Source organism: Anarrhichthys ocellatus, unplaced genomic scaffold (assembly GCF_004355925.1).
Source record: "Anarrhichthys ocellatus isolate YVR2014 unplaced genomic scaffold, GSC_Weel_1.0 scaffold65, whole genome shotgun sequence".
Classification (NCBI taxonomy): Eukaryota; Metazoa; Chordata; class Actinopteri; order Perciformes; family Anarhichadidae; genus Anarrhichthys; species Anarrhichthys ocellatus.
In genome coordinates, this window is record NW_022280095.1 from 1,473,664 (window position 1) to 1,491,318 (window position 17,655).

At 40.1% G+C, this 17,655-nt stretch overlaps 3 protein-coding genes across 7 annotated transcripts in view; 1 reads left to right on the forward strand and 2 right to left on the reverse strand.

Annotated features, from left to right (window-relative positions):
* The window catches only part of trim3b (tripartite motif containing 3b), a 27,055-nt gene extending 23,403 nt beyond the window's left edge, over positions 1 to 3,652 (forward strand). For all 5 annotated transcript variants that reach the window (XM_031872539.1, XM_031872542.1, XM_031872541.1 and 2 more), the window contains one exon: positions 64 to 3,652. In XM_031872539.1, coding sequence (XP_031728399.1) covers positions 64 to 216 — 153 coding nt within the window. In that variant the 3' untranslated portion in view covers positions 217 to 3,652. The remainder of the gene's footprint in view (positions 1 to 63) is intronic.
* On the reverse strand, positions 3,623 to 10,190 carry trim47 (tripartite motif containing 47). Its single transcript, XM_031872545.1, has 8 exons — positions 9,968 to 10,190; positions 9,381 to 9,592; positions 6,992 to 7,037; positions 6,799 to 6,894; positions 6,249 to 6,473; positions 6,044 to 6,066; positions 5,822 to 5,943; positions 3,623 to 5,737 (listed from the first exon to the last, which is right to left on the reverse strand). The coding sequence occupies exons 1-8, from the start codon at positions 10,148 to 10,150 to the stop codon at positions 5,208 to 5,210; spliced, it is 1,437 nt and encodes a 478-aa protein (XP_031728405.1). The 5' UTR covers positions 10,151 to 10,190; the 3' UTR covers positions 3,623 to 5,207.
* Positions 10,191 to 10,575: 385 nt separating this feature from the next.
* The window catches only part of frem2a (FRAS1 related extracellular matrix 2a), a 53,326-nt gene continuing 46,246 nt past the window's right edge, over positions 10,576 to 17,655 (reverse strand). Inside the window, exons 17-24 of the mRNA XM_031872538.1 lie at positions 16,549 to 16,741; positions 16,312 to 16,437; positions 16,067 to 16,194; positions 15,821 to 15,955; positions 15,536 to 15,662; positions 14,084 to 14,271; positions 13,808 to 13,954; positions 10,576 to 13,260 (exon numbers count right to left, since the gene is read on the reverse strand). Of these exons, the coding sequence (XP_031728398.1) occupies positions 12,712 to 13,260; positions 13,808 to 13,954; positions 14,084 to 14,271; positions 15,536 to 15,662; positions 15,821 to 15,955; positions 16,067 to 16,194; positions 16,312 to 16,437; positions 16,549 to 16,741 (1,593 nt within the window). The 3' untranslated portion in view covers positions 10,576 to 12,711. The remainder of the gene's footprint in view (positions 13,261 to 13,807; positions 13,955 to 14,083; positions 14,272 to 15,535; positions 15,663 to 15,820; positions 15,956 to 16,066; positions 16,195 to 16,311; positions 16,438 to 16,548; positions 16,742 to 17,655) is intronic.

Consider the following 17,655-nt stretch of genomic DNA (forward strand, 5'->3'; position numbering starts at 1 on the left):
ATGATAACAGTTTTATTGACACATGAACACTGAAACTCTAACCTTTGTGTTTTTCTATTTCAGGTGTTTGACAGCACAGGCTCCTTCTTATCTTACATTAACACCTCAGCAGACCCGCTGTACGGACCCCAAGGCCTCGCCCTCACCTCAGATGGACACGTGGCCGTGGCCGACTCCGGAAACCACTGCTTTAAAGTTTACAGATATCTGCAGTAGGCTGAGGGAAGACATCGCAGACACAACCTTTGCTTTAGACAAGTTACAATCACTTACTGCTTATGGACATCGAGCTGCAACGTGACTGCACAATTCACAACGGCCCCAGGTTCCACAAATGCATCTCCTTTTTATTGTGTCTGAACATACTTTAGAAGATCCAATATTCAGAGCTTAGGAGAAAGAAATTGAAGAAAAATGTTGACATTGAAACAACCAAAACACCAAAAATTCAAGTGTAATTAAAATGTATTTTAAAGACAAAGTGAACTAGCTATCCCAAATATTATAGCAAGAAGTGAAATTAATTACCTCTTTGAGGAAAAACAAATCTCAGCAGGCTATCCTGGTGATATAAAGGTTTATAAAGCAAATATTGAAAAAAAATTTGATGTAAAATATTTTAATGAAAAAAAATTTGATCACTCTGCCTACTTTAAACTAAGGCGAAAAACTGAACTGGAAATTAACTTCTGGAACAAGGTGTTTGACCGCACCAGTAGATAGCGCACCAGTCTGAAGTTGGTGATACACTGCAATTTCTTTTGGGCAATGCAGATGGGCAACACTCCCGGCAACCAGCAAACAAACTGAGACACGGATGGAAAAGTGCACGACCGGTTTTCTGATTATGCTTTGTGATTGAAATAACAATGCTCAGGCCTTTCCTGGAACACCGTTGCATGTCGGTGTGTGCTCTAAAAAACAATGACCCTGTCATCACTGCCTTCAATTTGTCATTAGTAAATACAACACACGCAGACAGGAATGTGTTGTTTAAACGGGATTGTTTCTGATTCTCCTTTTGCACTTTATCACTCTGACACGATCCTTGCTCATGGATGTAGATTTTTGTTTTCTTTGAAGTCACAAGATGATTTTACCGAAATCCAAGTTTTTGCTTTGTTACCCAAAGACAAGCAGCAAGAAGCACAACAGTTAATAAACACATGGTTTGTGAACACAGCATCTAGTTATTCTTCTACTGACAGAACAAACCTGTTGCATCTGACCCCACTAGTTCTTGTACTTTTGTGTATTCATATCTACAACCTAATGTAGTTGTACATACGGTATTGCATATCCATGTAATTTCAATATATATCCTACTTATTGCAGCACTTAATGAATCAACACTGGATCATATATTAACACAGTAGAAGGTCATGCCACGTAGTAGCCAACTGAATGACATCAATGGAACAAAGTTGTATACACATTATTTGTTGTATTTTTCTTTATTTTCCAAAGGACTTAATTTATTTTTCTCTTTTCTTTTCTACATAATTTGCCCTAAAAAGTATTTTTCTAATTGGTGCATTTCAACTGTCTTTGTATTCAGGCCTTGTAACTTGTAGCACTGAAAGCCGCTCTCTCTCTCTTCTGCCTCTTCCCAGACCTCACATCCAGTTAAACACTAACCTTTCCCGCTGCCAAAACGCATCGTTGTAAGTTGTTGAACATTGCACAAATTACAAATATTAAAACAGTTCTATAGTTTGCAAGAGTAATATATGCCTATATGTGTATAGTTATCATTTACTGTGACATAATCTGATAGTTTACTGTACATTACAATCACCTTCTTATCTTGGGTTTAGCCAGTACTTGTATTCATTTGCTTGGTTGTTCGGTGTTTTGAAGGTTTTCTGTGAGGAACACAACACCAGCTAAAATCAGACATTTTTTTATTTTATGAATTAACTGTCTGTCCCCAATAATTGATCAGTAATCCATTCGTTTCTTTCCATCTGCATTTCACATTTAAAAAATTTGACATGCATTTGAAAACTTAATAATCCATAAATCCAATCCCTGTGTTCCTTTGGTTTTATTTTTATATCTATCTCAGCTGTCTCTGACCTACTCACATCTGTGTGAAATAAAGGAAGCACATATATAAGAACCGGTACATCGACCATCTTGTGTAGCCTGCTGTATACTACAAGAGGCCAGTTTTACAATAAGTTATCACTATATTTACGTAATCATGGCAAAGGTAAGACTGTAAATATTAAAGAATTACACTATGAACTGTTGTGTAAATGCTCCGGTTTGTTGAATAAGACTTCCTTTATCGTGTACATCTTTATGACGGCTGTAACCGTACACACTATGACATGTTAATGGCATGTTGCACTACAACCTACAATATAATCAAATGTTTTATGGCAACTACATTTTTTATGAAATTTTATGGCAATATATACTATAACTTTGTATGACGTTTTTTACAAACTGTATTAGGACATTTTTTATGACTACACGACATTTTTAACAGTGAAATATGATAAACTGCATCAGGGGTGTCAAACCAGCCCGCCTTAGGGAACAATTCAACCCACTGGATGACTTCACAAAGTATGAAAATTGTCATTATTTCCAATTATACAATAAAATGGATGGAAAACTGCCAAAATCAGCATCCTAAGAGACTTCTCTGTAACCAAAATGAGTCATAAAAGACTGACATCCAGAATATGGTGCATAAGGTCACACAGCCACTATAAGTTGTGCTCATTATGCTGTTTTTTGTGTCCTCTATTGAGGCATACACCAATTTGTCCCAACAGTGCGTAGAGCCAGTCACCCAGTGGTGCAACTTACAGAACATAGTTTTGATCAGTCTAATGAATAGACACTCATGTTAATGCATTTGCATCACATTGTAATTATATGGCCCTTTATTAAAGCCACATTACTGCACTACTGAGTCATTACCAGAGCAGAGAGAACCGTTTTCCCACCTCCTTAAATGTTCTGGCAGTATGGAATTTAAATCGGCAACACCAAACCGTCAGGCGGGTAAATGAGAATGCTGGACCAGAATAGCAAACAAAGAGCAACAGCCCTTTTGAGAAGCCTCTTACTCTAGGCAGCAGTGTGTTCCCTTGTTTCATGACAAGTGTTTAGGATGTAAACAAACAAAAAAGCCCTTAACAGGAACTTGCTGTTTGTTATTCAGGTTTAAAAGTCAGATCATCCAACAGCCTGTGTAGCCACTAAACTCAGTGAAAGAAAGAAATTAAATAAGTTCAATACGGTTAAGTGGCAAAAAAAAACCAAAACAGAAGACCGGTTGTCTTAAAGATAGCACTGAGGTTCTTGAAGAGAATGTAATTCAAAGTGTTTTAAATCTCATTACTGGCTAACCATATTAAAAACAATAACTAACGGAGCAGGTTTTGACAGAGCCACTGTGGGCAAATAACTAACTGTCCAGCAATCCCCTGTAACCCTAACTAATTTGTTGTTTTGCTTTTATCCCCCATGTTTAATGAAAAGAGGGGTAATAACACAGAGCAGCGTGTACAGCAAGACAACGGCTTCAAAACGGGAAATAGTTATTTTTCCTCTTTTAGTCTCAAGTCTGAGAAACACTGAGCACAGTGAAAGGGCCACAGACTCCCAAGATTTCCTTTATGTCACACTCAAAGACACAGCTCAGATGAATACATGAATGAATTGTATTTATAGGTATACCATCAAAAACAAAACATTAGCAAATAATCAAGAGCACAGAGTTCTGCAGTCCTACCACACCAACACCGTAGTTCGCAATTATTATCACGAATCATGCTGTTAAATGTTTCGACTATGCTCCTTTATAAGATCATGTGTATAATAATAAAATGGCACCGTGGAACCATGTGAGATGGCAAACATCACATGTAGGTCCTTAACCGCACAAGCAAAAATAACCCCAACAATAAAACCATGTTTAGCACAGATGCATGTATTTTCACATTAATCATCAATAATGAAAAAGAGAAATCACACGGGACCAAATTGGATAATAGACCTTAAAACGTCGAGACCAATATGCAGCACTAGGACCAACTCTAGCAATTAATAATCTAAAGCAGGATTACTTAAAGAAATAGTGAAGAAAATGCAGCAGGTCATTTGTAAAAGGAAATAAAAAGCGTGAACATGTAATAAAACATTCAGCGTTCCACAGGTTTACATTTTGGTCTCATGGCTGTTGATGGAACGCTTATTAAAGTACAACAGTTACATTTTCACCCGTTAAGTAACATATTTGAAGACATGGCTGTAAATCTTAATAATTTAAATATTTGAAAATGGTTTGCTTCGTCCTGCTCATATTTAAGCAGACCGATTTTTTTTTTAAAAATACTTCTAAAAAGCAAAATGGCAGGACTTCATGATTCAGTATTACTGCTAAAACAAAGTAGCAAAATGGTTCTCGAAGCAATATTAAGAGGAATTCTCAAGTCCAGCAATGTTAAATGTACATAATAATAAAATGAAGAAAGAAAGAATAAAAGGAGGCGATTTAAAAAAGGCTAATGATAAAATGATCTGTACGGACGTTAACATCCACAAAACAACGAACCCGAGCTTTGCCTTCCTGGAAGTCTAATCACTGTCTGGCCGCTGAAACCTCAGTACGAGCCAATTTCAACTGATTCACTGAACACTGTTCTTCAGTCTAACATTACTGAGGGAATCTTAACCGTCAACAACCATCAATGTGAGAACGTTGTTATATTTCTTTCAAGTTCTACCCAACAAGGACATAGCACTGACCCTACCTGGCAAAAATAAATGAGCCAATATGATTTAATGTATAATATAGTATACGGCATAGTGATGGCTAACAGGATAAGTGCCGCTCTAATCAACCAGAGCATCTGCATCCCAGCAGACAGTGATATAAACACACTCCCAGCCACAGTAGTCGGGGGTTTAGGCCTACAGTGCGTGTCTAGGTTGAAAGATCGAACATTTCCAACCTCGAAATGAGAAAATTTAAGCTTCCCAAAATGAGATGAGACACCTGGTAACACGTATTAATTTTAACTCATTTTCCATCACCAGTGAGAACAACAAGTAACAGCTCAAATGCATAAAGTACATTCAACATCACTGTGTTACACCAGCCTCATCTGTAAGACAAAACATTGCTAACAGCAAATCTGGAAACACTGGCCTACACGAGTTTGCCGTTAGATTTAAAGACCCCATCAGTAATAATGGCATATCTGCATCCTGCTGCCTGGATCATACTTCCCCGGGCTGAAGAAAGGATAGACCGGTTCGTCAAAGCAGGTGTCAAACATGTACAATCGCTTCATTGTGACGGCGTCATAGAAACTAAGGCGCCCGTTGTCGTAGTCCAGGTACACGCCGACCCGAGGGGAGTTCCAGTAGTCGGCTACGGGGATGCGCCTGTCCTCTCCGTTGGCATACAGCCGGTCCTGCAGACACAGGCTCCAGTATCCTGAGGAGGGGGAGAGGCTGACGAAGCCCTTTCTGTTGCTACTCTCGGTGGTGACTCCGAGGTACCAAACACCTTTGTCCTTCACATCTACCTCCCAGTAGTGCTGGCCGCTGGCGTACTGGGCCGTGGCGAGGACACCACAGAAGCGGGTGAAGCGGGCCGGCAGGTCTGGCTCCTGGTGACGAATACCGCCCTCCTCCACTTTGGTGTCGAAGTCTGAGATGATCAGGTTTGGGTGGGCCGTGTCTGGATCTAAAGTGAGGTTCTGAGGCACTGCGCAGACAGAGATTGGGAGAAGTTAGTTCACCTCGCTCTTAAGATTGGGCTGAAGAGAAGAAGCGGCAGATTTGTACTCACTGGTATGCAACACATGCATCATCTTCTTCCACATAATGAGCTGGAAGGGGCCTGAGAAGTCTGTGAATTCGGTCTGACAATTAACCGTGTCGAGAGATGGAAAAGGCTTGCTATGGATGACTCTGTAGAAGAAAAATGGGAGAAAGAAAAGTATTATGCAAAAGGTAGATTCAATGTTAAAGATATCGGTTCATATCAAATAAACAACAGGAAGCTACTTACTCATTGAATGTCTCAGCAAGGCTCTGTTGGAACAAAAAAGGCATATTTTGATTAGTATTTAACACACTTCATATCAATCTCTTGGTGGGGGTTTCAACATGTTTAATAAGATGTTCTTGAACCTTCGGTTCCGTATTACTCACACACAATAATTGTCCATTTCTAACAGAAATCCTTCTCTACTGTGAAACTCTAGCAGACTGACCTCAAAGCTAGTTTTCCCACCGACGTGGCCGTGGATATCAGCTATAGCTTTATCCACGGCCGCCATCTCCGTCTCGACAATCTTCAAGTTCTCGTCTACGACGGCCATGGTGGCAACTTCCTCAGCATCCAGGCTCTCGAGCAGGGAGTCTCTCTCGTCGAGCAAGAATTGGACCAAGGCGCCAACATCGGCCTCAATCTTCTCCTTGAGCCTCTTCTTCTTCAACTGGAAGACAGATGTTTTCAAAGGATTAGGATGAAGGATCCAATGATGATACAAGTTCAAATGTATCCATGTTCAGTCAGTGTTAAGAGCAACATTTCAGTGCAGTGTGCATCCAATGTTTATACATCAAGTACTTCAGGACTACCAATTAGGCCTCCAAGGTGATTTGCAATATTGCATTTAACTGAACTTTCGGGATAGGATAAACCTGGGAAGTTAGAGAAAGTTGTAATCTTGAAAGACGACTTAAACCAAACATGCATATGCATGTAATGTACACAGCCAAAAAACAAACAAAAAAAAAAAAAAAAAGTCCATTCCATACCCTCGCTTCATTTCTGGTACGCTCATCAGCTGTTAAAACTTTCACACATTGAGACTTCTGCCAGTTGAGCTCCATTAGCCTCAGTTTCAACTCCATCTGTAACAAACAGATACATCAAGACACATGTACACAGGAAAAGAGACAATGAATCATATCACCACAAACAATATATTACATGAACACTTCGACTTACCTTCATGTCATTCACAACCTCTGGCACAGGCGCTACCTCATGGTGTCTGAAACCACAGTAAATCAAATGACCAGACAGTTAGTGGTTTACAGTGCAATTTGTCACACCATCCCAAAACACTCTGCCTGTGGAGTTCTCTTTTAAACAAACAGAAGTTATGTTTTCATTCAGTGCTTCTTATTAAACAGCATTGTGTGGATCCTCGAGGTCTAACAAATGAGTGCATCCTTCCTCGTAAAGCATTAGAAAAGTAGATTTCTAAATATTTCCGTTTTCTACACCAAAAAAAAAAAAAAGCTGTGAATTCCAGATGCACGTGCACCCTCATGCATAAAAACAAAACATAACCCACTTGTAAAAAACAAACATAGGAGCAGGATTCCCAAGAGGCATCTAATCAAACTGTGGGTGCATGCTTTAGGAACTCTTATCTTTTGAAAACGGTCATTATTGTATTGCAGAAATGCAATAGATGCCATGTGCAATAAATAATGCACATGGCATGAAAATGCAATAAATAATAACTGTTTTCAAAATCTCATAATAAAGTACTGCATACTACACACTAACTCACTATGTACTGTATACTGCCTATTAGTATGCCAGTACCAGCAGACTGTTCACTGAAGTATACTCAAGCAAAAGTATTCTCTGCATCATATGACTATCAATCACGGCGACAAGGTTAAATCTACACGAACAATTTTATGTTTTCTGGTATTATTTTAAGGCAAATTAAAAATCATTAAATGTTTTAGTGTTATGTATTGTCTACAGTACATTATACAAGTGAGCTCTCAACTATACGTTAATGTCACTCGCCATCATTTTACATCACACGCTGGCATGCAGACCCCTCATGGGTGACAAACACAATGCTGATGCTCGTCATGGTGTGACCGACTCACACGCAAATCTGCTTCTTGTGCTAACCTCAACACATGTTGCTAACAGCGTGCAGCTAGCGGCGCTGAAAGGTAAGAGGGTCGAGAATGGTATACAACACCAGTATTGCAAATTCAAATGAATTGAAGTACACTTCAGTCATTTCAACAAAAGTCCACTCCACGTTAAAACGTTCACGTCCGAGCGTATGCTCCACTTTTTAATATCAATGTCAGTAAACGGCAAGATTTAGCTGTACACCTACTCAAAGTTAGCTTAAGAAAAGGAAGATTCTAAAATCTTGAAGTCAAAATTACAAGCGCATATTCGAACTGAGAGCACATTTAGTGCTCTATAATAATTGAATGAGTGTACTTGAATACGGAGATTACATAAAATGCACATCACTACCCTGCAACACCCATGCTCGTCTGACCCCCACAGTAGATACCGATGCAGACATTTTCTTCTTTTGAAGACAAGAGTGACTGTATGCGTGTTACTAACTTGGCTTCTTCCCAGAAGTCTGTGCTTTCTCGCCTCGCAGGTTTCCATGGACCGTGGTTGTGACACCCACTGCTATTATTATTAATCACATTTCTTTCACTGCTGCCATTACTGATCTTATATCGTTCTACTTTATCTATTATATTATTTACATTATTAGGACTACTACTGCACGACTACTCTCATGAGTCTATTTCTGTCACATGGATTGACTATGTTGCAGTTTGATTATGTTGTTTATTCTGTGCACATGGCATCTATTGCATTTCTGCAATACATGTGGGAACCCTCCTCAGTTGCTCTCCCCACTCTCTCAAAATCAATTATGTGCATCTACAGCTGCATGTTCTGATCTAGTGAGATATGAAAATTTACATTTGCAAGGAATAGAAAACAATGGAATTAGTGCTTTGGTGGTCGACTCTGGTATCTCTTCATCGGAACAATCGAGGACAAAAAGACAGATTGAGTCATCTCATTATGGTTCGAGTGTGGGCATTAGCATGACTAAGACACAATGGCAGGGGTAAGAACCCCGATTACTAAAAGATATGAACTGGGTATTGCTTAGGATTCCAATTTGTCAAAGTATTAAGGTTTCTTGTACAAATTTAAATGGGAACTTTGTTGAAACAATCAGAAACGCGATAATGGTTAGGTCCCTGTTATCAGATCAATACTTCAAACTTTTATACAAACAATTTGAGGTTTCAGAAGTCTGGTTACTGTCAAACTGTGGGAATATCAGCAGTCTCTATAATGCATGCAATTACAGCTACAATGTGGCATGACATGGGTTTTAGGTTCTTCTGCGTGAGCATTAAGTTTAATTTGTATTTGTACAGATTCATTCACCTGGCAAGGTCTACTGGTAACCTGACCTGTGTGATGAGCTACCTTGATGAATTTTACAAAAGAAGAACCCCTTTGTCAAAGCAAACAGATCGATAACCAAATATGTGTCGATAATTCCCATAATGATGCAAACACGACCAACCTGTGTGCTCTGGACTCCCTGCAGACCACACAGATGGGTCTTTTATCAGTCTGGCAGTACAATTTCAGCTCCTCTCCATGTTGGTCACACTTCTGATCTACTTTAACGGGCTTGGAGGGTGCAGGACAAGACCCCAGACACTCCAGGTCGTCGAGTTTGTCCACCAGGTTCTGCACGAGGTAGTTTTTAGTGAAGCTCCTCTTGTTGAACACCTGAGAGAACAAATACAAACAACTGAGAAAGGCGCAGATATCTGCTTGTAGTACTTCGTCCACGATGTGCATTTTATGTTGTGCATTAAATAAAATCCTTTACAGCTAACACAGTTGGGTCATTATCGTTAGCCAACTTCCCTGCTGATAATTTAGCGTTACCGTTATCTAACGTTAACCAGAATAGCAGCGGTAGCTACAAAACTGCTGTTCTGAGAGTATTATTTTTCACAAAAACAACTAAAACTAGCTCCTCTAAATCCCCTTGTGTGTGCATGAAAGTACGTTAATACGGTTTTTCACACATGAACCGTACATATTTTGTGGGGGGGGGGGGAGCACGGTAGGAAAAAAACAACGCGTATAATAACTTACCGTCCGGCATTGAGGGCACTGATACCCGTAGTCTCCGCCATTTTCATCCCAGTGCATGCAGATGCAAAACCGACAGAAATTATGCCCGCATTTCAGTATAACGGGGTCTTTGAAAAAGTCCAAACAAATAGCACACGTGAGCTCTCTCCTCAGGTCGTCTCCAGCTGCAGCAGCGGTAGCCATGTTTACAAGCCAACAGCAGCACAACACTGCCAGTGCAGGAAGTAAAGGAGGAGGAAGGAGAGAAGCGCGCGCATTTGTGGTGCGTCACTTCCGATTTAACCAATCAGATTCTTCCCTCCCTCTCTCTGCCTCAGTATCGCACTGCTCATATTCTAATCAGGCAGTATCAGGTATTAGCAAATATTTAGGGCAGTAAAATAATACTTAATGAAATCAAGTTAATTATTGACATGTACAGATTCTACTGGCTTGGTGTAGGGTATACAGCCTAATGCATTTCATTACATCAGTTACATGAGACATGAGATTAGAACGCTTTATGTCTCGACTCCCAAGTCTACTGTTCTGTATAAATACTGAGTAAATCAACAACACAAGTAAGCAACACTATTTATTCTTAAATACATATACATAAAAACCCATTCTTAAAAAGACACAAACTGAATATCAAGTTTGATTGTTTGTGCTAAAATTGTCATATACATGGGGATAACTGGCTGTGGAATATACATTACATTGCATAGCTTGGATTGGCATGTGAAGGATGTGACTCAAAAAGTGCATTTGATGTCAGATATGGTGTTATTTCCAAATTCATCAGGGGAAAAAACAAAATCGCAGCACTGTCCTAGCAGACTATTACGTGCATGAACCATCACATCCCTCGCTGATTCACACCTCAGCTGATTTCCAGCTCATGTTCATCACATTAGCTAGCCCTGATGAATATTGGAAATAATTATACAATGATGACAACACCATAATAAGACAAATATTTAGGAACATTGACCCCAGCATGTTGTATATCCATAGCAGAGTAAGACACAGGTTTAACAACACATGTAAACAAGAAAGTTCACCAGTGATATCAGCAAAATAACGAGACAGCAGATTATATCAAATGCCTCAAACGTAATATTTTTTCCTCGAGACATACCGATTTGTAAGCAGCTATTTTGCATCCTTTGTTCAAAAACATGACTCAGAACACTGAAATCCCACACAGTACGAGTGACAAATAAAGCTTCCAAGAACATAATATGAGAAGAATAGGGGTCAAAACATTGGATATGAATAAAATATGTGCATGTTCACAGCACCACACTTATTAGCAATGTAACACAGAAGTGGGAAGTGGATTTTTCTTCAGTCAACAGTAGTAAATTGTGTTACAAGACACGGTCCATTGCTGTAAAAGAAATAACTCCTGAGATGAGTGTCTCTATTCACACATACCTTAACCAGTGCTATCTAAAACAAAAAAAAAAGAAACATTACGCCCAAAATATGTTGAATAAATATGACAATATCACAGAAATACACAGTGGAGCAACAGCATGGATAGCAGTAAACATTGTGGTAACAAAGCAGCGATGAACTGTAAACACATGAAGCAGGAAATAACTGAGTTTTCAAGAATACAAATAGTGGGAATAACCCAACTCAGCAGCAACACAAATGCTCAATACATCTAACATCATATGGTAAAAAAAAAACAAGATTAGGTGGTTAATAAACATAAATTCTAACTGCAGTGGTATGAATCGCCTGTACTCTGATAAGAGACTTCTGCTTGTTTTGTTCACAGATATGAAACAGGTGGTGGCATCTTGCGTTTTTGTTTTTCATTACAAATTCTGTAGCTCAGAACGAGTGTCTCCGCAAATATTTTAGGACAAAATTGTTGGCCTGAAGGCACAGTTCCTCCCAGAATGCATCATTTTCACAGTATAGTCTTACTTAGGCTATGGGTTCTATATTGACCTGTTAATCCCCAATATTTTCATACATTTTATTATCATCTGGCAATTGATGAACTTTAGGACAGTGAGTGAAATTATAGTGTCAATATTGGACTTTTGCATCAATAACAGAATTGTTAAGATACTAAACAATTGGACTATGCTGCACAATGTGTGCAGAAATCTGTTGTATCCCTTGCAAGTAGATGAGATTATCTTGATACCATTAATATCTTGGTACACAGACAGTACCAGAGCTCACAAACACAAAGTTTTAACTGACACAGGGGCTGGTCAATAACATCTGAGTGTTCTTCTTGAGGTGAACTATTCCTTTCAGTATGAACGTTGACATGATCTGGTCCCCTTTAGCCGAGGTAAACCTGCAGCACTAAATCTCTGACTGGGCCTGCGTGACACTAGCTTTATGAGAAAAAGTGCTCTCAGTGACTGGTTTTCTCCAGAAGGGATATAACGGCTTCAGGGACTTTAACACCCCAAAGCTAGTAAGTGAGAAATGAAATACCATGCTACTAACTGCACAAGTTGGAATGTTAAGTGAAGACACCCTATAGGACTCTGTGCTGTTTTCCGTCGCAGTGATCAAGGTTCGTAAAGGTTCCAATACTGTATAAATCCTCCACTAACTGGCAAACACACACACACACACTCACCCAATAACGCATATGATCAATCTCAGATTTTTGGTGTTATGAAAGCAATTAATTACCAGTTAAAAAAGAAAATAATCCAAAATTGTATAAAACCCTCACGTACTCTTCATCCCTTTGTCCATCTGTGCATCCACGCATCCACTGCTCAGACCTCTGAGCTGTTGTGGCAGTCTTGCATCCTCACCACCAACATGGGCTCTGTACTGATAGACCCTTTCACCACCTCCTGCACCCCCTCCCTCCATCCCTCCTTCCCATCCTTCTGTCTGGATCTCAGCACCAGTACTATGGTGACAATAATGAGGGCGGTCAGCAGCAGCCCCACCAGTGCCCCCACCATAGTCACCAGACCCTCTTCCTCCTCCTCTGCGTTCAGCTCACTGGGTTCCAGCCCATCGGTAAACAGCTCATTCGACCCCCCTGCCTGTCTCTTGGTGCGGTCCAAAGCGATGTGCATGATATTGGTACCACGGTTGTTGTCTGCTCCGATATCTTCAGCAATATCTGGGACTTCATCGCCGGCCGACCTCCTGAAGCGATGACCTTTGCCGCTCGATGGGGTCAAGGCGATATCATTGCTTGTGGAAGCCAAGGAGTGGTACTCCAGGCTGCGTTTTCCAATTCCTCTGTTGACACTCTCTTTGGAGCGGACTGTGTAAATAGTGTGAATGTACCACTCACGGCCTGCAGCAACCTGAGGAAAATACCAACAAATGCACATATTAGAATTATGTTCAATTCACAAAATGAGAAAACAGAATTGATTAAGACTCCAAAATGAACACATCTCTCAAAAATAAATGTCTACATCAATGTTTGATAAGATGGGACCTGCTGGTGCTAAATTGACTCATTAGACTTTGGATTTCTGGCAAAAGTGCACTTAACCAGCTTTGAATTGATTTAATGTAATGATGATTCAAAATACGATAACTCTGCACTGCAGTGGTAACAATCCCCAAGGATTACATCACAACAAAGCCTAATGTCTCACAGCCATTGTCGACACAATACAGCAATCAAACCATCACACAAGGACAAAGCAAAACATAGAGTTCTGTACAGACAAAATTGTGGCAAAGCCAACATGTTCCAAGGTCTCTTATAGCGCAAAAATCTGTCTCACAATAACACATGTACAGTAAAGCTTTTTGGATGTTTTATACATTTAACTTACTGTAGCTACTGCTTCACAATACAAATCTGTCACTTGCTATGAGGAGCAGTAAGATGATGAATACCTGGAACATGGCTGTAGAGTCCAACCTAAAGCCATCAGACCCGGGCTGTTTGACGAGGGACAAGGCCGATGGATCATCCACTGCCAGCGCAGCATTAAAACTGACATCACCAAACACACGTGCCTGAGTCTCTGGCTGAGCCTTGTCCTGTTGAGGTGCATTAGATTAAGGGGGAAAAAGGAAGTAAGGAAATATGTTTTTGTTTGACTGTAAAATATTATTTTGCATCTCTCTGCATACTGAAATTGCATTATTTAAAACCTTAAATAAACTCACAATAATCTTGAATCTATAGAGCAGGGATGGAGAGTCAGCCAGGCAGCCAAATTCAAACTTTGTTGGGTTGTACTTTGGTACGTATCCATCAGCACCAGTACAGAGGAACACCTTCTCTATGCTACAGAAGAAAGAGTCCCCCAGGTTCTGCACAGGGTCCACCATCACACGGCCGTAGATCGTATCACCTGAAATAAAAGAGGAAATGAATCCTAAAGTCTACACCATGTTATTATTATGAATCATCAATCCAAGAAACACAGACTATTCAATGGAAGTAAATGGAAATTAATTTAAAGGGCTGTAGTCCTGTTTTTTTTATGTTTTAGCAAATAACTTAAAATTCATGTACTTTACTGTTAACCATGTTCACAGCATACCACTGCTTTTAAATGTATCTTCTATCTTCAAAGTAAAGTCCCTCTTTTCTTTCCATGATGTCAATGTTTGCATTTCGGTTGTTTTCCAGGATTGATTTGGGAATTAAATGCTTTTAGGCAAAAAATACCAGACGTCAGTTCCACTCAACAAAATAACTATTTACAAAATAAAAAAGCTGATGTAATGTTCACTGTGATGGAATAGCCACAGTAGGTCAAGCAAGGTTTATTGTTGGCAAGTCAATTTTCATATTGTGCTGACATGGACTCAAACCAATGTAGAAAAAAAGGTAGAAAATCAATCTAAAAACTTGGCACACTTTGCAAAAAAATGACAGAAGTGATGTAAAACAAATTTTACGTGTAGACAATGGGATACAAACATCTACAGTCTTTTGAAATCTTCCTTCTACTAAAAAGTCTTTAGACGTGTTGAAATGTATCCATGTATATTCACATTCATACTGTGATATTGGCCTGTATCATTGTCATACGTTATTCACGTCACTGAGACAGGGAGTCTAGTATAGCGGCCTTGGAGCCCGGGTAAAGATAGAAGGGGGGTGAAGCAGATAAACAAGGAATGCAGGTTTTCCAACGGAGGGGAAAGCAAGCGCTGGTCACTATGACGGGCGTCCAGAGGTGGAATCAGGAGAAGACGAGTGGGAAAGGAGACTGTGGTTAATCAAAAAACCCTCTGTTATGACTTGTCCGAGGTGCACAGTGTAACTTGTCTAGGTGAAAGTTCAGAGGAGGAGGAGGACATCCCCGAAGGTGGGGGGGAGACTTAGGGTATAAAGTAATGTACAATGCTATTGTGAAGTTAGTTGACTCCGGACAGCTCGGTTTACTTGTGTACTTTGTGATGCAGAATCCAATCTCTCTTGTGTTCTGTGGGTGTCCGTTACTCAGTTCCTAATAGTGAGATCCTGTGGTGTCTCACCACGAGTCAGATAGATAACAGTTACTGATCCAGCCGTTAGGCATTGAGTTTTAGCATAAGTAATAAAGTCAAAGAAGCTGATCATCAACGGGAAAAAACCCCACAACAACGTAGTAAGAGTGTACTTACCCTCAGAAAAGGCTATGTCAGTCTCCTGACCAAAGCCCATGGAGCCATCAGAGAGCCACAAGCTCCTCTTGGACAGCAAGAACATCTGAGTGTTCAGACTGAATTCCACTGCAACCGGGTCACTCACCTAAAGCGGGACGTATAACAAAGTGTAGCACAACGAAGCAGGGGAATGAGCCAGGGACAGCGAGAGAGAAAGAAAATAAGAAAGAAAATATAATAATAATAATAATAAAAGAAACATGCCCTTTTTGGATCTTAAGGTTCAAACAAAATCTGCCTTACCTGCTGGAATCTGATGTCTAGATCGAAGGTGACTGGTTCTCTGGGGCTGCAGACAGGTGGAAGAGTGTACTCCATATTCTGGGCTGTTGTGCAGGGGATCAGCTTCACTGTGTATGTCCCAGAGTAGTCTCTCACCTGAACGGAGCAAAGAGGGCCGATACTGTGTCAGTCTGTATTTGTCTGTCCAGCTGCTCGAGTGCACAGATTTACACAGTGGACGTTTCAATTTCATGTTGTCATACTTACAGCAAAGTCAGAGGTGAAGGTCCACTGCTGGACTGGCTGGTTGTAGGTGGGCTCACTCCTCACTAAGGTGAGGTTAAAGGTCAGGCCGGGGTGGTCCACACTCATCACCATCGAGGACATGAATGTTTCTAGGGAGGGAGAAGCTCATTACAATCAAAATCAATTGCGATGCCTGAAACTAATCACGTAAGCAATGCATTTGTATAGTCAGTGACACTCATGAAATTAAAATAAGTCAGTCTCACCAGCTCTGTTTATTCTGCCTCCAGAATGAGACTCCACAAACAGACCCCTGAAACGAGCCTTGGTGTGGAAGTTTACCACCAAACGTCCCTGTTCATTGATGCGCATGCTTGTTGGATACAATGAACCTGGCAAAATACAACAAAGACACAGGATTTTACAAAAACTGATTTAAAAATGTGGATGATATTGGGTCCAGAAGCAAAAAATGTCACGTCCTCACGGTCTTTGGAGCTTACCCTGTAACTCGGCCTTCGGGGGACTGCCGATGCCATCCTTCCAGAGAATGGCCGTGTCGTACACGAAAGTGAGGCGCAGCTCAGACTGCAGGTCAAAGTGCTGCCAGCCGCCGGTTCCCACGGGTGAGTGGAACACATACGACACGTAAAGAGGCACACGCAGAGTCACATAGGACTGGACCAGATTCAGCACCTGGAGGGACGTTTCAGTAAGTGATGAGTTACAATTTTCGGCTTAAAATGTAAAATACATTCAAAATGTATTATTGACGAGGCAATTTATAGATTACTGTTCATTTACTTGATATTATGGCTGAAGTTATAAGCAAGACATCCTTGAATGTGTGACTAGAACTGTAGTATCCTTTTAGATTAAGGGGGGATTGTAGGTTGATAAGTTATATTAAGTGCTGAGCAGATGTAAAAGATGAACACATTGTTCTTCTCCACGAGATGCTTGAACTCTTTCACTCCTACTCAGTGTTATACACAAGAAACCACTGTGGGCAGCAATGTGGGCTTGTATTGTTCTTTTCCATCTTGTTCTTTGTTGTTGTTTTAAAAGGTATTCAAAAACATGATCATATTAACTTAGATTTTGTAACCTGGAAAAAACATTTTCTACCCAACACCTTTTTCTGGATTGCATTCTATATAATTCGAAATCCACGTTAACTTGTAGTCTTAGATGTATGTCCATGAGGCCAGCCACTAGGTGTCTCTGCTCACCAACATTATATAAACAATTTTGTGTTTTGTGTGAACTATGTGCTCACACAAGTTTGACAAAGTCAGAGTTTGTCTTAGAAACAGATTGAAAATGCACCACATTATGTTTGTTTGACTTGGAGTCAAAATGTGTCAATTTGTATTGTCAATTACTGTGTTGATTGCTGGGCAGGAGATTAATTGACAAGAGCAATTTAGAAGAGCAATTTGGCAGAAGATGTTTTTGGTAAGTCTCAGATCAACCTACTACTTCATCACTTGAGCACATATAGTGTAACATCTAATCTTAATTCTAAAATAGCATTGAAACACAAAGCACCACTACATTAAGAGTCTGCTGTAATATCACTGCAAACAGAGAGAATCTCCACCAAAGAC